Here is a 23,871-nt window from a genome sequence, read left to right on the forward strand (position 1 = left end):
GACGGGTCTTGTGAATTACAGGCCCCGAGAGTCCCTGGGGGAAGGGGTGAAATTCACTATAATAGTATATACACTATATACAGTTTGGTGTATCACATATTTGATCATCATTAATTGAATTTCAATTAAAAATGTTTCTTTTTTTCAGTATCGCCAGTTTGATTGTATGCACATATTGGCTCTGACTAACCCACAAGGACTTTATATAAATGGCCTGGGCCAAAATGGAGCAAATTGATTGATATATATCATGACCTAAGTTCTGTACTCCATATGCTGTCCCTAGCCTCCAAATGCTCTCCTGACTGTCATATACTCTCCTGACCTCCATATACTCTCCTGACTGTCATATACTGTCCTTGACCTCTAAATACTAGCTGACTGCCATATACTGTCCCTGGCCTCTACATACTCTCCTGACTGCCATATATACTGTCCCCCATATGCATGACCTCCATATACTCTCCTGACTGCCATATATACTGTCCCCCTGACCTCCATATACTCTCCTGACTGCCATATATACTGTCCCCCTGACCTCCAAATACTCTCCTGACTGCCATATATACTGTCCCCCTGACCTCCATATACTCTCCTGACTGTCATATACTGTCCCTAACCTCAAAATACTCTCCTGACTGCCATATACTGTCCCCCTACCTCCAAATACTCTCCTGACTGCCATTTACTGTCCCTGGCCTCCAAATACTCTCCTGACTGCCATATACTGACCTTGAGCTCTAATACTCTCCTGACTGCCATATACTGACAGTGAGCTCTAATACTCTCCTGACTGCCATATATACTGTCCCCCTGACCTCCATATACTCTCCTGACTGTCATATACTGTCCCTAACCTCAAAATACTCTCCTGACTGCCATATATACTGTTCCCCTACCTCCAAATACTCTCCTGACTGTCATATACTGTCCCTAACCTCAAAATACTCTCCTGACTGCCATATACTGACCATGAGCTCTAATACTCTCCTGACTGCCATATACTGTCCCTGGCCTCTACATACTCTCCTGACTGCCATATATTGTCCCTGGCCTCCATATACTCTCCTGACTGCCATATATACTGTCCTCCATATGCATGACCTCCATGTACTCTCCTGACTGCCATATACTGTCCCTGACCTCCATATACTCTCCTGACTGCCATATATACTGTCCCCCTGACCTCCATATACTCTCCTGACTGCCATATATACTGTCCCTGACCTCCATATACTCTCCTGACTGCCATATATACTGTCCCCCTGACCTCCATATACTCTCCTGACTGCCATATATACTGTCCCCCTGACCTCCATATACTCTCCTGACTGCCATATATACTGTCCTCCATATGCATGACCTCCATGTACTCTCCTGACTGCCATATACTGTCCCTGACCTCCATATACTCTCCTGACTGCCATATATACTGTCCCCCTGACCTCCATATACTCTCCTGACTGCCATATACTGTCCCTGACCTCCATATACTCTCCTGACTGCCATATATACTGTCCCCCTGACCTCCATATACTCTCCTGACTGCCATATATACTGTCCCCCTGACCTCCATATACTCTCCTGACTGCCATATATACTGTCCCCCTGACCTCCATATACTCTCCTGACTGCCATATATACTGTCCCCCTGACCTCCATATACTCTCCTGACTGTCATATACTGTCCCTAACCTCAAAATACTCTCCTGACTGCCATATACTGTCCCCCTACCTCCAAATACTCTCCTGACTGCCATTTACTGTCCCTGACCTCCATATACTCCTGACTGTTATATACTGTCCCTGGCCTCCAAATACTCTCCTGACTGTTATATACTGTCCCTAACCTCAAAATACTCTCCTGACTGCCATATACTGACCTTGAGCTCTAATACTCTCCTGACTGCCATATACTGTCCTTGGCCTCCATATACTCTCCTGACTGCCATATACTGTCCCTGGCCTCTACATACTCTCCTGACTGCCATATATACTGTCCCCCATATGCATGACCTCCATATACTCTCCTGACTGTCATATACTGTCCCTGACCTCCATATACTCTCCTGACTGCCATATACTGTCCCCCTGACCTCCATATACTCTCCTGACTGCCATATACTAACCTTCAGACCTCCATATACTCTCCTGACTGCCATATACTGACCTTGAGCTCTAATACTCTCCTGACTGCCATATACTGACAGTGAGCTCTAATACTCTCCTGACTGCCATATATACTGTCCCCCTGACCTCCAAATACTCTCCTGACTGCCATATATAACGTTCCTAACCTCCATATACTCTCCTGACTGCCATATATACTGTCCCCCTGACCTCCAAATACTCTCCTGACTGTTATATACTGTCCCTGACCTCCATATACTCTCCTGACTGTTATACTGTCCCTGACCTCCATATACTCTCCTGACTGTTATATACTGTCCCTGACCTCCATATACTCTCCTGACTGTTATATACTGTCCCTGACCTCCATATACTCTCCTGACTGTTATATACTGTCCCTGACCTCCATATACTCTCCTGACTGCCATATATACTGTCCCTGACCTCCATATACTCTCCTGACTGTTATATACTGTCCCTGACCTCCATATACTCTCCTGACTGTTATATACTGTCCCTGACCTCCATATACTCTCCTGACTGTTATATACTGTCCCTGACCTCCATATACTCTCCTGACTGCCATATATACTGTCCCCCTGACCTCCAAATACTCTCCTGATCGACTGCCATATACTGACCTTGAGCTCTAATACTCTCCTGACTGCCATATATACTGTCCCCCTGACCTCCATATACTCTCCTGACTGCTATATAATATCCCTGGCCTCCATATACTCTCCTGACTGTTATATACTGTCCCTGGCCTCCGAATACTTACCTGACTGCCATATATATATACTGTCCTTGACCTGAGCTGCATAAATTCATTACTTATTCCCATTTACTGTATCATACACACCCCCTTAATCAGTCCCTGTCATGACCACCATATACTTTCTTGGTCACCAAATACTGGCCCTGGTCTCCATGGACTGTGACCATCTCCCATAGACTGTCATTAACCTCTATCAATTGCATATGACCTCAATAAACTGCCCCTGACCTCCATAACTGTACTGTCTCTGAACTCCCCTGACCTCCTTAACTGTACTGTCTCTGAACTCCCCTGACCTCCTTAACTGTACTGTCTCTGAACTCCCCTGACCTCGATCCTTAAAAAGTACTGATCTCCATTATCTGTATCAGACCTTCATAAACTGTATCTGACCTCCATAAACTGACTTTGACCTCCATTACTGCACTAACTTTGACCTCCATTACTGTACACTGACTTTGACCTCCATTACTGCACTAACTTTGACCTCCATTACTGTACTGTCTTGGACCTCCATTACAGCACTGACTTTGACCTCCATTACTGTACACTGTACAAGTCTTTGACCTCCATAATTACTGCACTGACTTTGACCTCCATTAACTGCACTTACTTTGACCTCCATTACTGTATACTGACTTTGACCTCCAATACTGTACACTGTACATGTCTTTGACCTCCATTAACTGCACTAACTTTGACCTCCATTAGACTGTATACTGTCTTTGACCTCCATTAACTGCACCTGAACCCTGATTTGTTGTTTTCTGTTTGACAGCCTGACCTCAGTAAACTGTCCCTGAACCCAGACATGATGTGGAAACAGTTCCTCCAGAACATGGTTCCAGAGATCACACAGGCAGTTAAATTTTGTAAAAGAATTCCAGGTATGTTCTTCTTGTATACAAACTATTATGTAGCAGTCTGTTTTGTGGTTTGCACAAAACAGTTTTAAGCTATCAAAATAATCAATTAATAATAATAATTAAATAATAAAGATAGAAAAATAGTATACAGAATATAACAAATGTAAGGTTAGGTACATGTATTACTAAATACGTAATAGATTGAAAACAGTTAAAAAAAAAAATAACAAAAAAGTGACAAAATGGAACACAAAATCAGTTGTTTTGCAGTGAGGCTAAAATATTTCCACTTAATCTCAAAACATTTGGGTATGTTGGCAGAGAACATATCTGCAAAACACTGGTTATTTTTCTTGTTTAGTACAGTGAAACCTCTCTATTGAGACCACCTTGGGGACTGAGTGAAAGTGGTCTTAATAGCAGGGTGGTCTTAATACTGAGGTAGCCACATTAACCTTTGACCATCAAGAACCTTAACTCTATGATATACCAGTATAGTAAACATGTGTATTGAATACTATTGGTGCGGACATCAGTCAGTGATTTATATCAAGTTAAGAGATCTAGAGAGGCTCGAGATGTATTAATAATGTTTATATTTAATCTCCTCAGCAGTTATTTGCTGAATTTATCATATTTTTCAAAAGGATAGAAATTAATAGGAGACTGAATGAAATTTAAAAAAAACCTATATATTCATTGACCAAAAAAATCCATTTGAGAAGTACATATGGGTTGATCGATTCTCCCAATATTCTGTAAAATAAGGATATTGTCACATTTGTGTAAAGCTGTGTCCTATAATGTTTAATCTGTGTGACAGGTTTCGGTGAGATTGGTCAAGACGATCAGATTCTGCTGATAAAGCAGGGTTCATTTGAGATACTGGCCTGTCGAATGTGTAACCTCGTGGATGTGGATTCGCAAGAGATGTTTGACCCAGATATGCAAATGAAGTGTCCAAGGTAAGTTCATGATCAACACAAGTCCTCTAATACCATTTACATGATGGGTTAATTCCATACTGTTACATGCTAAATATTATCTGATTTTGATGAAATGTTGTCTGAACAAATAAATTAATAATTTATTGATAATAAATAAAATTAATGAGAAAAAAGAAGTAATTCTGAGTAAGATATTCCGTCTAAAGCAATTACTTTGTTATAAGAAAAAAATGACATGATTTGTAGGGAAGACTTTCCAATACAATTGTCAGGGAGATTATACACCTGGAGGCCTAGGTCGGGGAAGGTTTATGGAGGTCAGGGACAATGGTATTGTTATTGAAATGACCGCTTAATGTCAGGAACCTGGTGTAAAACTTGTTGGTCATGATCAGTGTTGCTTTGATAGGGTTTCATCTTTCATCAGGTATTCGTTCCAAGAAATGCATTTATTGATTAAAAACCACATAAGTGCCAGTTCCCATTCGTCATGAGATAACTAATAGCTACACTTTGTAAGATTGGTCAACACTTAATACTGTAAACGTGGAAATTTACACGAGAGGGAAATTTACGCTAATTACACAGAGTCCTTTTGATTGCGAAAATTTCCCCCACCTGTATAATTTTGATATCAATTTTCAAAATCCTGAACTACAAACGAAGGTGGATCGATGGCGAAAATTACCCCAACACGTATAGTTTACATATCGAATTCGTGAAATTAACCCCCCGTGAAAATAACCAAGTTTACAGTATATTAATTGGATATTGATTTACCTTAAAATCTTAACATGTCACATCTAGTCATCAGTTTTCTATATTAGATTAAATTTGAATTTTAAACAAAATTGCTAGATTTAAAAGCTCATTTGATTTTTTTAAATTTTTTTTTTTTTTTTACTTTGCACCAGAGAGTGATTAACTTTAATTATCAATTTGTTCCAATGCTTAAAGTCATTCTCTGATTAATATTGTTTGTAGTGTTTTAATGTTAGGTGCTACAAGACTTTCTGGCAGACTTCTGTGGATCAGAAATCATTCACAAACCTGAAAATCCCTCCCATAAACATTTGTTTAAATGTAAACATGTATTTTAAACTTTGTAAGAATTAGCATTTAGATCGATTCCTGTCGAAGCAGAAGTGGGGGCATTTATGTTTCACAACCATTCTCTAGTTAATATTGTTTTGTGAAAAAATATATTTAACATACCATCAATAGTATGTAAGCAATACATTTGCTTATAGATGGTACATTTTGGTCTATATAACAACGATCTTCCTTAACCAGGCCATGCAAAGAAAATTAAGGATTCTCAAAGTGATCTTGCTTATACTTTTCTAATTATTTATGTAATTGAAGACCATTTATTCTTCAAATCTTTCATTTTTTCAGGAAAGTGATACAATCAATGCCAATGGGAAGTTTCATGGACGAGTTTTTCATCGTGGCTGGAGAGTTGAACCCCATGAAGTTAACGGATGTAGAAACTGCACTTTTTTCCACGATTTTGATCATTTGTCCTCGTAAGTGAAAACACTGTGTCTGCTTCCTAAACTTTCTTTATGATTTTCTCACACACTAGATAATTATGCACAGTTATTTGCACAAGATACTTGGAATGGCAGAGTACCTGTTAATAAAATCATCCTTCACTGAACTGAAAACAGAGTTATGTCCCTTGGTTCACTCTTTGCCATTGTCTTGTACATCCTACTGTAAGCTGACAATAATGATTCAAAACATTTAAATTTTATGACATGTTGTTAATTAAATATTTGGTGAAATGTGTTAAATCTACAAATGACATCTCTTTGTAAGTTATCGGTACTAGTAGAATTAGACTGAATTTTCCGCAGCCTTTTTTTCTTTCATTTGATTGTCCAATACGAGCCTTTATTCAGATAATCATCATGAAATTGTCTTGTGATAATTAACAATGTAACTCTTGAGTGTTAATACTCAAAAGGCCTTTTGTTTTAACTGTTGTTTTTATTTTCAATGTTTTCCATATAGATCGCCTGAACCTGAAGAACGCTAAAGCTATCGACAAACTACAAACACTGCTGCTCCAGTGCCTTTACCAGTTAATGCTGAGTTCGCACACAGAGAGTAAGTATCCAAGAAAATCTCGTTCCCACCTCTGAGGACATCACCATAACCTCACAAGTTTGTTTTTATTTTGTAATTGGAAAACATTTCTAACCTAATATTCAGTATGTTCCCAAATGAATTATTAAAAAAAAAAAAAAAAAAATTTGAAGGTGTTCACACAAGTTTTTCGTCAATGATTCTCAAATCATTGACGAAAAACTTATGCGATACCTAATAATCAGGTCAACCTTCATTCACTTCAATTTTGCTTTGCAACTGATCCTGGAAAACTCGGAACTGTGTTCGTGATTCTGATCATCACAACAGTATTAACTGGTATATAATTATGTGTGTTACAGATGTGAACCAGATGTTCATGAAGACAATATCACTCGTACCATTCTTTAGGAGACTAAACAACAAGCATTCCGAGGTTCTCAACAGCATGAAACTACAGGGCATGGAACAGCAGAAGGACTTCCCGCCTCTGCATCAGGAAGTTTTGATGGCAATTACTCGACAGACTAATTCCTTGAATCCCTAGATCACATATATTGTCACTAGTGCTCTTGACTATGATTTAGCAGTGTACGGTCACCTTAATGACGGATTCACATTGTGCTCAACTTGACCACACAATGGTAGCACTAGACAAAATAGACTACCAATGTTAATGTCTTGTCCTGTGGTTAATTGGTGCAGAAATCACAGATAAGGATAGATGCCTACTTGACTAGAGAGTTTCAGAGTAAACAACTTGACTACATGGAAACGGCGTTGGAACGCTTCATTGTTTCTGCTGTCACACCCATGTTTGGGTCACCAGTCTCTATACAATGCCCTGACCGCTTTCACTTCTACTGAGCTCTGTGAGGAAATAATGTTTGAAGTAATCTTTGTTTTTCTAGTGATTTTTGTGTTGGAATACTTACTGAACTGAAATAAGATGCTTCACAGCAAAAGAATAAAAAATAAATGGTACACAGTGGTTTTCCCCTACTGGAGCATACGTAGCTTCATACTTGTCTGTAACACATGTATTGTTGGTGATGAATATTGGACAGAAATTGTTAAAGAAGATTTATCATGTGTACCCACATCTAATGATGTATCTTTCTACAGAAAATCATGCCCGGTGGATAAAGTAGACTAATGACATTCTGTGGATTCCGTGCTAAATGTTCTGAAAATGTAAAGAAGGGTGGAGTGTCCGCAACAGAAAATGTTTTAAAGATGTGTACCGGACTCAAATCCACAGTGTGAATGAGGATTTGGAGCTCAGGACTGTATACCTAAGTGTATTGAAATATTAGGCTGTGGCCTCTATTCATGTACAAGACATAACTACACTGCTTTACCTCTGGGGGTAGGGTAGTGTTTGGATGACGTCCCTATTGAGAAATGATAGTGCTATTATATATAGTGCTAATAAAGAATTATATTGTGTGAAATGCCCTCAAAACCGTGCGGGACATGATCAGTGAGCTAATTATAGAATCTGGTTGGGATTTTCTCTATAAAGAATTAGGATTGATTTGAGGTAAATATATTAAAGAAAATTTAATGACCGGTTAAAAAGCTACATGTGATCATGACAGATTTAAAAAAACTACAACAGTCTTCAGGAGATTTAAGTTATATCAATTATATGTTAAAGAATTGCTTTTATACTGCAATAGAATTTCAACATGTATACAGTCATATGAGAAATAGAATATCAGACTTCTTGGCTAGGATTTTAGTTATACTGTAGCTGTATTTCTTACAGAAGTATAGAATGATGATTAGTGCAACCAAAAAAATGTTTTTATTAGCCAGAAGATTTCTCAATTATTTAATTTACTAAATATTAAGTTGTGATTATCTTCTTTCATGGACTAAGACACTACTCTCAAGTACCTTACATATACAGATACAGTTATTATTAAGGAACTATATATTCATGACTATAATTGCCAGTTATTATTAAGGAACTGTTCATGATTATAATTGCTAGAAATGAAAGAACATTGCAGTTTTAAGCAGTCCTTGGTATGGATGGGGGATTGTGATCTTTTCTTTCGTAGCATTCATGTTAAATTATTTGCGATCAATATTTTTTCAGATGATTCACGGTTTGACATTTGATATGTGGTAGGTGTTAATGAGTGCAGTTATACCTGGACAACATTTTATCAATCAAAATTTAATTGAATACATACATAAAGTTTTGATAATATTAATGAGAGGATAAAGATTGTATTAGGAATCAATGCAAATAGATTACAAAAGACTTGACCGTTTCCAATTAAGTCTTAAAGGGACAATTTAGTCAAGCATGCTTTTTATAATTCAGACAGAAACGATAAAACATATATATATCCATGCAGACAAAAACATTTGCGGTCAATAATTATCTCTACGTAGCCAATGTCCATTATGGTCAGTTTAAGTTTTGGGAAAGCCCACGTCAAATATAGCTATACTCCAACTATAGTGCAACTTGTTGCGCCCTCTGGCGGGAACAGAGTTGGTTGTAAGTGACGACACGGTAGATCCGACGTATACTTATTCCTTTGGATTTCGATTTAACAACATGCGTGCACGTGGCAAACAGTTGTTACATGTATCATAATTGATAGATTCAATAATGATTTATTGTTTTGACAATTCAAATCGACCAAACACATGTTTATTCCAGGGTCACCGAACGGGAATTTGTGTTCATGTAATTGTGTACACACATGCATGTATACGGCCGATACGTATGCAGAAAAAGATTGTATTTCATTTGTGTGCGAATGCAAACAAACGCTAACACCAATCTAGGTGATTTATTTCATCCATGATGTAATCAGAACAATAATTATAACAAGTACGAATGGAATTATGATACTGAAATTTGTTCAGAACAAAAATATCGCACCTCAACATTACTCCGTAGGCCGATCTAGGTCAAGTCTCGGCAAACTCGCTCGCAACTGTATGAACTTCTTCATTGTTGTCGCAACCGTTCGAAAAACTCACATCTGTTATATTCATGACCTAACAGTTATTCTCCGTATGTTTTGTTTATCCATTCACTGTCTACGTTTGGTACGAGACCCGCAACCTATAGTTAAAATATCCGCTAACAGCTTCAAATGCAAACCAATGTTGTTTACAGTCACGAGACGGGGCTGTGCTTGCACACATGTATACAAAGTGTGTAGAGACGACTTGCTCATTTGCATATAAATCGTAAGGTTATACGATTATGATCCCCCTTACGATTAATTAAAAAACGCAGTGGAAAACATAAACTTGTATCAATATATGACCAAGGATAATTCATAAGGAGAACTGAAGTACACTTTCATGAAATAATTTGTGAAATGATAAAAAGGTAAACAAACTTGACTAAATTGTCCCTTTAATATGGTAGCAAATCACTTGTATGGTAGCAAATCACTTGGTTGGATAAAAGAAACATTACCCAAGAAACACACACAACCTAAACGTCTGTGCACAATGATCCATAATGAAAATTTTGTAAAGATATTTCAGGGTATTTAACAAAAGATATGTTCAGAGATATAAGCTGATGAACAGTTGGCCATGGTATATGTTAACATTTCTATTCATGGAAAGAAGTTCAAACCAGGTTGAAATGTGATCTGCCCCTTCTGTCAAGTATGGCAGGGAACTACACATTGTAACTCCCTGTTAAATAATGGCATTCATAAAATGAAGATTCACAAGAAAAAAATGTATGTTCCTAATCTAGCTGTTATGTCATTTGGAATCAGTAATAGGCCTTTAGTGTTGAAATGGGAAATGGGTAGGGGTGGGGGTGGGGGTGGGGGCTGGGATAAAGGTTTCCTCTTCTTCCATCTTGAATTATATACAAAATGCCAAGGTCTGTCATTGCTCTATCGGCTTCATTCCTTGAGGGATTTTGATCAAACATTCATGCAGTGATAAGGACCATAATATCTCGGATATACAATGTATGTTCCAAGTTTGGGGTATTTGGGTCAAGGTCAAAGTCACTTATACTATTATCAGCGGCAGCCTGAAGGGGATATGTATTGCATTAACAATACCAAGCATGCTTCTTAATCATAACATTCAAGATTTCATAAAGGAGTTTTCGCAAGATTACAAATATAATCATGGTATTAAATTAGTGTGTAGGGTTAGAAAATATCAACAAATATTTTAATAAAACATACCATTTGATCCTACCCAATTGGAACTTGTATTCAAGAACATGCCTATGTATTCGTCTCGATATTTCTATGAGTGTTACTAAAAGACTCAGTTTGGGACTTTTTGAATTGTTAATTATTTCCTAATTGTGATATTTTTTAACCTGAACAAAGTAAGTTGTGAATATTTGTATGTACATATATTGGATATGTCTGGGGCAATCTAACAATGGATGATTCTGATAGTTTTGTTTTAATCTTGACGAGTTGATACACTGTGGCCTGTTTTTAATCTTGAAGAGTTGATACCTGTGGCCTGGTTTTAATCTTGAAGAGTTGATACCCTGCGGCTTGCTTTCTAGACTTACTTTCCTGTTTTTATCCATAAAAGAGCTCTGTAAATGATTAAATTTAATATAGACTATTAAAAAAACTAACAATGATAATTAACATATGTCCTTGTGACTTATCAGTGGTGTCTGTTATATTAAGATATTCATGTTTATGACAAAGTATTCGGCATTAATAACATATTATTGTTCATATTATGGGAGGGAAACACGTTTATGACTTTGTTAATACATGTATTTGTCTTCATTTTAAAATTTGCTGCAATACTTTGAAATTATCAATTGTATTCTTATAGTTAGTTAATTAACCCAATCCAAATAACCGTTTGTTTTTACCATATATTTTGGTAACAGTTTATTTTAAACAGAAAATAACTCAACAAATAACTAATTTGTCTTTGACGTCTTTTTAAATGGAGTTGCTTAAGCAATTTGAACTTGACATAGAGCTATTGTTGAATGGATATAGCTTCCACTTCATATCTGTATGTGTTAACGTTGTCAAATGCATGTATACAGGGGGTTATGTACAATGTAGTAAAGAATTGGTCGCACTTTGGTCCTAGTGTTTGTGTGATAGTGTATTAAGATATAGGGCAGGGATATATTTACCACAGTGCCTAACGATGGGACAGATTCCTCATGTTGTATTTGTTTGGCTGTCATCGGCCAGGTTTTGTGACTTGTGAGTACACTATTTCCTGACACATAGCCAATGCTCATGTTTTGTTGATTATGTGATTAGTGTTGAATTTTTTCCCCCCTATTTCAAATTCTCCAAAATTATCAATGTTGTCATTAAATTCAATAAAACTAGATTTTTTTGGACTTTGTCAGCAACTTTTCAAACATTAAATTAAGTAGCATTGTATTAAATAATTTCAGTTTTTCATTTCCGAGAAATTCATGCAATAATTCCAATCTCTGAGAATATCATTTTATTACTTAATTAAATTTTTCTTCAAAATTCTTGATTTAAAAAAAAAAAAAATTTTGAAATTGTTTTGTGAAATTTATTCACATTTACAAGTGTGCAGAATGTCACATTTCTGTGACACATTTTAAGTGATATGTGTAGGCTATTTGCTATGGGGATACTGTGATCTCACAAGTTTAAAAAGAGTCTGAATTGCCTTGAACATGAACTGTTCAATTAACCATTCTAAGACACTATGAAAATATGTTTGGTTGTTGTGATATTTTTCTTGAAATTGTTATTGTTTGAATGTCTGTTAATGGAATTTCTTTCCTGAAGGTGGTATTGTGCGTTTACAAATTATGTGAAAAGTGTGTTTCCTGTAACAAGAGGCCGCCGGCCGTTAGTACATCAGTAATAAGTCACTAAGTGACCATTGATCAATGGATTTAAAGAATATTGGAACACTTTCCTAGGCCTCTGAATTATTTTCAGATATAATCACACTTAACCAGTCTCCTGATATCTCAAAATATAAGTAAAATAGCATAAGCGACCATCAGTGGTCTCTTTATAGGTTTCGGTTGTGGATTTTTCTGCTTATAATAGAGGTGGTCTTTTATGGAGGTAATCTTTCAACAGAGGTGTAGTCGATTAATAGAGATGGTCTCTCAATAGAGGTGGTCTCATGACGCAGGTACGTGGTCTCTCATTAGAGGTGATATATCTCTACAAAGATTTTTAGCAAGAGTAGGGTTTCTCAACAGTGGTAGTCTCCTGATCTCTAATATAATCTGTAGATCATTTCAAGAAAACATTTTTGGGGGATGTGTATAAGGAGATTGATCACTATAAATCTGTACTTAGTGTTTTTACAACATTGTTTCAAAAATTCCTATGAACATTTCAAAAAATTGATCTCATCAAAGAGTTAATACTCTATAATTTATAGAAAAATCTGTTTATAAATGTAAAATGTATTATTATGGTAAAAAAAAAAAGACAAAGTAAAACAACAACAACAACAAAAAAAAATTATTCTTCTCCGAGAAGTTACATTTGGGTAGATTATGATCAGCCTAAAGTAGCTTTTGAATTCTTTAGGACTTGTTGAGTTTTAAGTAAACATCAGTTTAGACCACAATTTGGCCTGATATTTCTAATAAGGTTGTAACATTGTTAGTAAGTTAGTTACTTTTAGGCCATGATACTGATAAATAGAACCGAGATTGTAAACATTTTTGGGAAAACATGTTTTTGTGCCGATATATAAGGCACTTTCGCTCTTCGTGTGAAATATTTGGTTTAGTATTTTCAACCCGAGTAGTGTTTAAAAAAAATATGTTCACTGTAAATTTTAAATGGTGTCAATTTTAATTTAAGTTAAAAACGATTTTACCTTTTTCAGACGAAAGTTATTATTTTTTTCATACATTTTAGAAAAAAATTTATTTCACATTTTATCACGTAGTAGTTGCATTCAGATAGCAGCTAATGAAATTTTATATACAATAGTGATTACATTTTACAAATTTATTTTAGTTTGTATAGACGATATTTAAGCATAAATATACATTTTCCCTCTTTTCTTTGGAATATCATCAATATTTTAAGAAATTTTTACTGGCGTTATTTCGAAGAGGAGACATATCATTTAGTGCTGAATTAAGTGTGTATACATTGTCAATTTCACCCGACATTTAGTCTGCAGTGTCCCATATATATATAAATTATTTATGATGCAACATACATGTATGTATATATATATAAACCTTCATATCGCCCTTAAAAATTCCCATATATAAAAAAAAGTGTATCAAAAGTTGACTTGGTATATATATATGCATTTGTATATCATACAAAATCATGCAGAAATTTGTGGAATTGTGGAAATGGCGACGTATATTTATTTCTTCGCTAGCAGTTCTATAAGTTGAAATTATATGCGTATATACACTTTATGAATGTATTTGATGCATTGTCTTTGTGAGATTGATATATAGTAAGTTTGAAGTGCATTTTTCCAACACCATCATCGAGTGCATGTGTATATATATAATTTAGCTACGTCATGTTGAGTGCTAGGCTTCTGTAATATAATTAACCTGTTATGTTTGTAATTAGTTGTTTAGAGGTACCTAGTACCCGGCATTACCAAATCACCCTCTCTATAAATAAAAATACCCATATAATGCATTATACACCCTACTGGTTGAGGGAATCTCGAAGATTTTAGGATCACTTCATGTTTAAAACATAAGTGTAAGTTTTTCAGAGACAATTCAGATTGAGTCTACCATGTTTTGCCTCAAATTTTAGTTTATCATTTCAACTCAAACCTCTAAATTTCACCAACCTTAACTCCATTTTATACAACACCTCATTACTTGTCTTCATTGTAAAATGACTCCATGAAGATTTTTCATGGTTACAGTAAGGAATACAAAAATGAAAAATAAATAAAATGAACATTTTCTGACTTATCAAAAATTCCAATTTAACATCCCAAGGATAATAGCTCATAAGTAATTGAATTTGTGAAACGATATCTTATTTGAACTCCAAAGTTTTTTCTGGACAACTCTTGCATCTAGAGATTATTTAAGTTATAATATGTAAAGTTCCCCAGGTTTTCTCGGTGGATGTCACAAAATTATTCACAAAATTAACTCCATGTATGGGTGTTGCATCTATAAAAAGTTGTGATACCTTAAAGTGAAATGTCCAGTAGTTTTGTAATGTTACAGTAGTTAATTGGTTATCAGGGAAACTTTAATCAAAATGTTAAAATGGCATACATATAATGTACTACCTGTATTAAATACTACTTTCAACATGTACACGATACTTTAAGGCTGATTTGATTAAACAAATATGTATATACATGTATGGACTTGTATATATATGAACGTATCTGGTGTAAATCATAAAATAAATAAAATGTTTTACAATCAAGTTTTCTCTCAAGTCATCGGTTAATATTTTAAACATTTAATTCATATGGATGCAATTGTCTGTAAACGATTGGATGGCCCAGTTAAACTTAAAAAAATACTTTATCCAAATATTCTCCGAGGCACACTTTTCGGGAATTACAAAATTGTCCATTGAACATTCTATGGAAGTTTTGAAATGTACAAATTAGTAAAATATACAATGTTCAAAATCGGCTCAAAGAGTTCAGCACAATGATTGACTGCTGTGAATATATTACCTCACCTCTCGGTGGCCCATGAACTGGTTGTAAAACAAATGTTTTAATCCTCAAAGTTGATGTAGCCATTTGGGTTGCCCTAATTAGCAGCTTAATTAACTGCTGTCATTTGTAATTTCAGGTCATCTGTGAACTTATATGTGCAGTAATAAAATAGGTAAAACCTGCCTTACTTTTTGTGTTGTTTATAATTTTGGCTCTTCGTTGTCATACCTGATCCAGTCTGGTGTCTGTATAACAGTCGGAGAGCTCATGTGATACATCTTAAATTATCATCTTAATGCTCATGATCATACAGTTTGGTGTCTGTATAACAATCCGAGATGCTCAAATGATACTATATATATTGACTCTTTGACTCTTCATCGTAATGAGTGACCCAGTCTGGTGTCTGTATAACGGACCAAGATGCTTATATACTTTATATTGACTCATCATCGTAATGACTGATCCAGTCTGGTGTCTGTATAACAGTCGGAGAACTCATGATCATGTGATACTTTATATTGACTCATCATCGTAATGACTGATCCAGTCTGGTGTCGGTATAACAGTCGGAGAGCTCATATGATACTTTATATTGACTCTTTATCATAATGTCTGATCCAGTCTGGTGTCGGTATAAGTTGGAGAGCTCATATGATACTTTATATTGACTCATCGTAATGCCTGATCCAGTCTGGTGTCTGTATAACAGTCGGAGAGCTCATATGATACTTTATATTGACTCATCGTAATGCCTGATCCAGTCTGGTGTCGGTATAACGGACTGGGAGAGATGACCATGTACTTTATATTGGCTCTTCATCGTAATGTCTAGTAGACCATTCAACCCTTTATGAGATGTTCAGAAATCTCCTGGGGGAAGAGAAACAACTTTTTCATAAATGGTGACAGGTCCCCCTGGGGCAGGAGGGGTGCCCGGGGCCCTAACACGGGAAACCGGTTTTGTGACTATCGGGTGAATGATGCAGGCCCGTGGGCCTCTTGTACAAATAAACACTAAGATACCTCATGGACCCCTTAACAGATTTAGTTCTTACTCATACCAGAACATCACACCATCAATTTCTACATCTATTTAAATGTAGGACTTTGTGAAAAAATTTGATGGACGAAAAAAAAAATGCAAACACTAAATAAGTATCAAATTATTTTAATAAAAAAATATGTCTGGCAAATTCTATTCGTGGAATTTTTTTCATTTGCAGCGATAATTTCTCAAATTTCCCATCACCATATCTCCAATAAAAATGTGAGAGTGTTGTATCCACCTGGGTTATGACAACTTGTGTTCAGAAAAACACAGGCAGCCAAGTGGTACTATATATCCATCATGCTTACTGTACAATACATTTCTGCTAAAAGTTTGAAACTTGCACAAAAATTCACTCAAGGTATGTCTTGAACACAAGTTTGGAACCACGACAGTCTCTTGGACAGCTGGACGTTATTATAATGAAGATACATAGTACATATGTAGTCAAACTTTCTTGTCATTTGAGGTTATGATATCAGTCACAAATGAACTGGTACACCTTTCTTTTATCACAAGCACAAACTTGACAACCTGTTATATTTTCATCTGGAGTTTTACTAGAATACAAGAGAAAACCAAAACTGTCTGAATGAACTGGTACACCTTTCAATAATCACAAGTCCAAACTTGCATAATTGACAGCTGTTCCCATTTTCTCTCGAGTTATACAAGACTACAAAACTGGAGGTGCCATACAAATGCTATGGCACATGCTTATCACAAGGACAAACTTGATGGTCTGTTCTGCTGTCAGCTGGAGTCTAACTAGACTTTGTTCACGGGACAAGACTTCAGGTATCTTGCACCCTTTCTTCAAACACAAGTTAGATTCTCAAAAGTCTTTCATTGCTCAGCTCGAATAAGAAGATCCATTCAAGACAGAGGTGTATACTTCATATTTCTCATCTCTGAATCCATCAACTTGATGGTCACGGACTCCAGCCTGCTGGAGTTGTCATGGAGTTTGGGCTACAATGATGTGTTTTTTGTCACAACAGAAGTGATGATCATATTTTCACGTCTGAATTGATGTTTCTAGATCGTAAATGTCAATAATATCACTCATTATATCCTTCAAGTTTCCGATCGTAGCATCCTCTGCCAACACCTACAAAAGAAAATTTGGGGATTTTTTTGTTAGTTTTACATTGTGAAGCAAAATGTGATAAAAAAAACCTTACTAAAGATGATATACAGATTGTCTGCTGTAGATCTGATGTCTTTTTATTCCACAATAACATATTGTATTTCTAAACTGTACAAATGCTATTTAACAGTGATTCTCAATTCTAAACGCCATTTATCATCATTATTTTCAAGGTTTTACATAACATGCTAATCATTGCCTACATTTGACTGAACCCGCCCACACCTTCTCTACATTTGTATTTCCAGAACCCAACCTGAACAAATTCTCCTGGTTATCTTCGACTCCATCCACCCTCTAATTGAGTCTTGGAGACTGCATGTTTAAAATCAATATCTTAACAAATCTATTTCTGACAGTGTCTTGGTAAGAGGAGTTACCTTCCACCAGGGCGTATCTGACTGGTAGTGATAAGGAACGTCCACGCCATGACACTGAAGTGTCAGATACAAAATGGCCACAGCAATATGATCAGGTTTGTACTTCAAGGTGACGTTGCCATGGTAACAGTCTCGTAACAGTGCCCAGGCTGTTCTAGCTATAGGCAAATCTTCCCATCGATAAGGCTCAAACCAGTCCTTTATGAACTTCAGGTAATGTAAAAGGTACTACAAAAGTAAAAAATAAATAAATAATTAAAAAAATTAATTAATTAAAAACAATGAATTTCATTCTAAACCCTTTTTGGATACAACTAATAGCCACAAAAAAATATTGTTAGCTTCATTTCCTGGCGTAAATTCATCAGACTGATATACTGGAATATTTTCTTCAGGTTGATAAAGTAAATATGATAGAAGTTATATGACACAATCAATATGATAATTAAGAGTGTGACATTTCAGATTGATTTTGTAATGTGTCTGTCTACTTTTACACAGTCTAGTCCATAAAAGGGAAAATACATGTACTTAGAAAACCTACTCCATGGTAAGGTAGACAAGAGAAATAGTAAATCCTTCTCACAGAATCCTTTTTCTAAAGTCTCGAGGATTTAATTTCTTTAATATAACAAATACAAAAGATCATTAATGGGCTGAAAAAATGCTTGCTTATCAATGGTTTTGTCATCAGTATGGATTGCACTTAAACAGTTTTTTTTAAAGTCATACGAAATCAAGACAAGAATTTTTTTGCAATCTTATCTGGTTACACATGTATATAGTTAGCACTACAAATTACCAGGTATGTAAACAAACATCAACCCTTGCCCTCTTGTTGAGCTTCCTCTATCTACATCTCACGGGAATCACAAATTTTATTGTTAAAACATAAACTTACCCTGTGAGGGTGGTCAAACACCACTTTGAAGTTAAGCATCCTAAGAACAAAGAGTTCACAGTTAGCGACAGAATCTCTCAGCTCCCAGTACTTATCGCCCATCTCAAGTGGAGGCTTGTTCTTGTGTAGGGTTCTACAAACAATCACCAAACAATTATCACTCTAGACCTTCTACAGGGATTAATATCTCGAATTTAGGGGAACTACCATTTTTGGACAAAGGGGGAAAATCAGTTATGAAAAGGGTAAATTTGAAAATCACGAAGTTTCAGTTTTGTATCTTAAAAACACAACACAAGTGAAAACAGCAAATGGTTATTAGGAAAGCAAATCTGGAGGATTTGGGGATATAATTGTCATAAAATCAGGGAAATACAATATTTCAGTGAATTTTACTTAAGTCTTAAGTCATGAGGGGAAACAACCCATAAATGGTAGTGAAAAATGCCTAGATCGATCCCTTTTTGATGTAGGAAACTTAACGATATTTGTGAAATCGCAATTGTTTGGCCTAGATCTTTTTATAAGAATTTTTTCTCACACATCAGACTTTTGAGAAATATCCATTTACAATAAAATTAATTGACATCATTTGCTTTGTATTACTTGCCTTTTACTGAAAATTTACATTAAATTCCCTAAGATTTACCCTATCTGGCATCAAAGAAGCTACACTACTGACAGTGTATAGTACTGCTGGTCACATAATGAATAAAATATTACACCAACAGTATCTAAATATTGAATATCATTAAATTAAAAAAAATAATAACCAGGGATTTTTCTCACTGGTTTGGGATGACACCATTTTTGTCTCATTTTGGGAAGAAAATTGGTGAATTGGTACAGATTTTTTCAGGAGTAAAATGCAAATTTTGGGAATTTGGCTTAAATATAAATTAATTTTAATTTTGAACAGGGTCTTTCAATGGCCCAAAAAAGCACTCAGAAAAAGTCCTGATAACTCAGTGTCATATAAATACTTACTTCCATAAAAGTTACTTACCAAACATAGAGGAGGGATGCAATTAATTATTTATATACTTTAAAAGTTAAAATGAGAACCTCAAATTTTTTGAGGATGATTCTGATAACAGGGTAAAGTGCATGTAAGTTTTGGTATTGTAAACTTTGTCCTATATAATATCCTTTATATTGAACCATAAAATTAGAGCACATGTTCATTAATGTGAAACAAAGACAAAGAACCATAATAAAATGTTGTTTCACACATTTTGAAGTAGTTTAATATTAAAATAATGATTGAAAAAACCCTCATCGGTTATTACACCAACAAAATGATTAAAATATTAACTCCCTTCCTCATCTTTTTTTTATAGGAAAATTGGCCCCAGAACCATGTAATATTTTCTTTGTCTGTGACTTTGTTCTTTTTTTTTTTTAATTATTACTGTATCATTTTTTTTTAATTCTGGGATTGAAATCATATTTTATATTAATCTGATATTGTTATTATCAAACTTTTAAATATTTTATATTATTTCCAAGGAGATAAATTAGACTTTCTGAACAAAATCAAAGGGAGGTAACCCATTTTCATGGCTACAAAATTTTCTGCAGAATCTTTTACAAGGTATTTGGACGAAAAAACAAAACTATACATGTAAAATAAGTTGACAACAATCACTCCTAAACCATACAGAAGTCAACTTTCCATAAAACTTTGCAAATATAAACTATGTTGTATTTTTGAGACCTGTAGCTGTCATAATTCTAACTTCCAAATGCAGCTTAAGCTTGTAGGAATACAAGAGTCACCAGTATAGTGAAAATAACTTCCTACCTGTAACAAACATTGACAACATCTCGTAGCTTCATAGGTTGTTCCTCCACTTTTCCAGCCAAATATATTGCAGTTGTGGCTATTGTCTGTAAGTACAGAAAGTACACAATTATTTTACTACAATTTATTAATTATGTACTAATAATTAATATAACATGGAATTCTCCTGCACCGTTTGGTTCTGGAATTTGTGTTGGAGAGTTTTGTTCATATCTTCTTCACAGATGACATTAATTTGAGATTTACTTATGGATGACACTAATTAGAGATTGAATGTTTTGAGATAAACAAAGTTTTCATTTATTTATTTTTTACACACACATATATATGATAGGTGTACGTTGTGTCATGCTGAATTTATTTTGTCTTCACCTAAATCTTTGCAACGGTAAATTCAAATCATGTTGAAGAATGCAATATTTTCATATGAAAGTGTCCAAATACAGTCTAGTGATGGGAATCGGTTTCACTTTCCGAATTGATAATCGAAAACTCAAAATCGATCAATTATCAATTATAATCAGTTCTCTAAATTTAGCACAGAATTGCCCTTTTATAAAAAAAAATTATGTATCTCTAGTACATTTATTACACACCTTAGCCTTTGTTATCAATATTTTTAATGCTTAGCAGAAAAAAACATTTAACAGATATTAACTTATAAAATATCTTGTAATCAACCAATGAAGATATCAGTACAATATATAAGATCAACTACTTCTTGGTGGGTTATAACATACACAGAAGTTTCCTACAAAATTTCAACTCGGTCCAGGGTCCATTGAATTGAGTAAAGCTATAGTATAAAATTAAAATGGCTGCAAACACTGCTTCAGAGATAATATTATAAATATAGATTTATTCAATTCTTAAGTAATGAAAAAGTAATATCTTTTAAAGGATTGTGTAATTGTAGGCTAACCGATAAAAAAATGGTTTACATGATGGGTACACTTACCAATTTTATCCGATCATCGATTTTGAAATTTTAACCGATTCCCATCATGATCACTTCTCATAAATAATCATTTGACCTGTTCATTTATTCTTGGTGGAATATATTTATAAACATTACAGAAACTGTTTCCAGAAATTTATAAATTTCCTTTTCACATACATCTATCTAATTCCCTTATACTGAGCATTGTATAAATGACTTTGAACTTACATAGGGATCGTATTCATGTAAAGAATTTTCTCGGAAAAATTTGTGGTATATAACAGCTGCAGTGGCCAGTGATACAGACTCTAGTCGTAACTTCAGACCTGTAAACAGAAAATAATTTTTTTGTTTTGTTATTACAATCTACAATATTTTTTTTTTTTTGTTTTTTGTCTTTTGGTGTTCTATGTCCTCGCAACAGGCAGGGTCATGTGAGGACAGGTAAGAAAACAAAGCACATAAAGTTAAAGACAGTGCAGTGATGAGGAAAGATTGAAGAACGTAAGTGTTAGAATGGGGGTAGAAGATCTGTTTTGGTCTCTTCAATATCCCCTTAACAGAAGACACAGAAGGAATTCGAAATCCCAGATTCTTTATAGGGGCGTACTTTCAGTTGCCTTTTATATTATGATCAACATACATCAGGATCGATACAGAGAGCCTTATATGCTATAGCTTTATCATTATTTTTCTATGTCTCCTGAACAGAAGCAATCATGTATCTGCCAGCTACTTTTACAAAAGTGAAGATTATATAGGTCACATGACTAGCTAAGGCTAGCAGTACAGTGTAGGCAGGATAGCTTTCATTACTGATTAAAACAGAGTCTTTACTAAAATTTGGTGCCACAGACCACTCCAAATGTTAGCTAACGGATATTGCAGAGCCTGAACTCCTTATCGTCATGGCAGAGCCTTTGTGAAGGAGAGGAAGTAACTGTAGTGCACAGGTAATTTTATCAATTTTATTAGTGGACAGTATATATACAGTAGCTATAGATCGATCATGTCTGTTCAGGCTAGCGAGGAGTTAGAAAAACACATTCCTCACCTTGACCCTTTTCAATAACACTCCATCATCCAAACTGGATTATTGTTATACTTATATATCAGCATTTGGTTTTCTACATGTAGGCCTACAACTTGTACTCCTGTTTTGCTACAGCTGTTGCTGTAGACTAAAAATGTATTCGTCAAAACTGGTGATGGCCCATGCAAATACATAGATCGAGATGCTATCCATGCATGCTATTCATGTGCCAGTTCGATTTATATGGAGATTAAAAAAGTATGTTCATTAAGTATATTGCATAAAATCGTAAATTTCTCACCGGCTTCGTACATAAATCTGACAACCCGAAAATTGACTCGACTTTCAGTGTTTAAAGCCATTTCGCCGGAAGGCGCGCTCTGTCTGCGGTTGTAAACTTCCGGTTTCATATTTCCAAAACCATAAAAATAGAGGTTCGATGCCCAGCAGTTCTTTTTTTTTTTTTTTTTTGTTAAATTTTATTGTGATCCTATCATTTTTTGATACTTAACATACATAATATAACATGAAATACCATAGCTCGCATGAATAGTAGCGATTTGTTTGATTAAAAATGGTGGTGGTGGTGGGGGGGGGGGGGGGGGGGGGGGGGGGTCAATCGGAACTCCTCGGCTGTGCTACACAGACACAGACAGTGATGTTGCGTAGTTACATCCGAGGAGTTCCGAGTGGTGGGTGTGTGTTGGGGGGGGGGGGGGGGGGGGGGGGGGGGGACCTCCATATATGCATGTTAGGGGTACCGTTAATACTAGTCCTTTCTTTCCATATACAAATTCAATGGAGAAATTTTGTAAAATAAAGTAAGTTTACATTTACATTACATTTGCAGAAATTTGGTACTTTTATTAATGGAAACTACGGATTTCACGAATTTACTAACATATGATGATCTAAAGACTATACCCGCTCTCAAGCCACCATAACGTTAACCCTCATGCCCTCAAACACATCCAAACCTCCAAAGACTGCTCTAAATACTCCTTCTAACCCAAAACTACAACACAATGGAATCTTCTCCCTCTTTCGTTTCTGTTGACACTGTTGATACGTTCAAATCCACCATCATGATGTTCTATCTCTCACAACCTCATATGTTTTGATCAATTTGTTCAACCCATAACAAAGCTAACAAAAATCAA

At 35.3% G+C, this 23,871-nt stretch overlaps 2 protein-coding genes across 4 annotated transcripts in view; one reads left to right on the forward strand and one right to left on the reverse strand.

Annotated features, from left to right (window-relative positions):
* Positions 1 to 10,634, forward strand: part of LOC117330739 (probable nuclear hormone receptor HR3) — a 53,927-nt gene extending 43,293 nt beyond the window's left edge. For all 3 annotated transcript variants that reach the window (XM_033889197.1, XM_033889196.1, XM_033889198.1), the window contains exons 6-10: positions 3,687 to 3,795; positions 4,598 to 4,739; positions 6,120 to 6,250; positions 6,741 to 6,836; positions 7,178 to 10,634. In XM_033889197.1, the coding sequence (XP_033745088.1) occupies positions 3,687 to 3,795; positions 4,598 to 4,739; positions 6,120 to 6,250; positions 6,741 to 6,836; positions 7,178 to 7,362 (663 nt within the window). In that variant the 3' untranslated portion in view covers positions 7,363 to 10,634. The remainder of the gene's footprint in view (positions 1 to 3,686; positions 3,796 to 4,597; positions 4,740 to 6,119; positions 6,251 to 6,740; positions 6,837 to 7,177) is intronic.
* Positions 10,635 to 16,607: 5,973 nt separating this feature from the next.
* On the reverse strand, positions 16,608 to 23,094 carry LOC117330740 (cyclin-Q-like). Its single transcript, XM_033889199.1, has 6 exons — positions 23,013 to 23,094; positions 21,907 to 22,004; positions 20,739 to 20,824; positions 18,935 to 19,067; positions 18,034 to 18,261; positions 16,608 to 17,614 (listed from the first exon to the last, which is right to left on the reverse strand). The coding sequence occupies exons 1-6, from the start codon at positions 23,071 to 23,073 to the stop codon at positions 17,522 to 17,524; spliced, it is 699 nt and encodes a 232-aa protein (XP_033745090.1). The 5' UTR covers positions 23,074 to 23,094; the 3' UTR covers positions 16,608 to 17,521.
* Positions 23,095 to 23,871: the final 777 nt, after the last annotated feature.

This window comes from Pecten maximus, chromosome 7, assembly GCF_902652985.1.
Source record: "Pecten maximus chromosome 7, xPecMax1.1, whole genome shotgun sequence".
Lineage (NCBI taxonomy): Eukaryota > Metazoa > Mollusca > Bivalvia > Pectinida > Pectinidae > Pecten > Pecten maximus.

What these genes read in the sequence shown, in the direction of transcription:
- LOC117330740 (XM_033889199.1), bottom strand. Translation starts at nt 23,073, where the DNA reads ATGGCTTTAAACACTGAAAGTCGAGTCAATTTTCGGGTTGTCAGATTT. An exon ending in CAGATTTATGTACGAAGCCG is followed by an intron (nt 22,005 to 23,012) that starts GTGAGAAATTTA and finishes TTCTGTTTACAG; the next exon opens with GTCTGAAGTTACGACTAGAG. An exon ending in TACATGAATACGATCCCTAT is followed by an intron (nt 20,825 to 21,906) that starts GTAAGTTCAAAG and finishes CTGTACTTACAG; the next exon opens with ACAATAGCCACAACTGCAAT.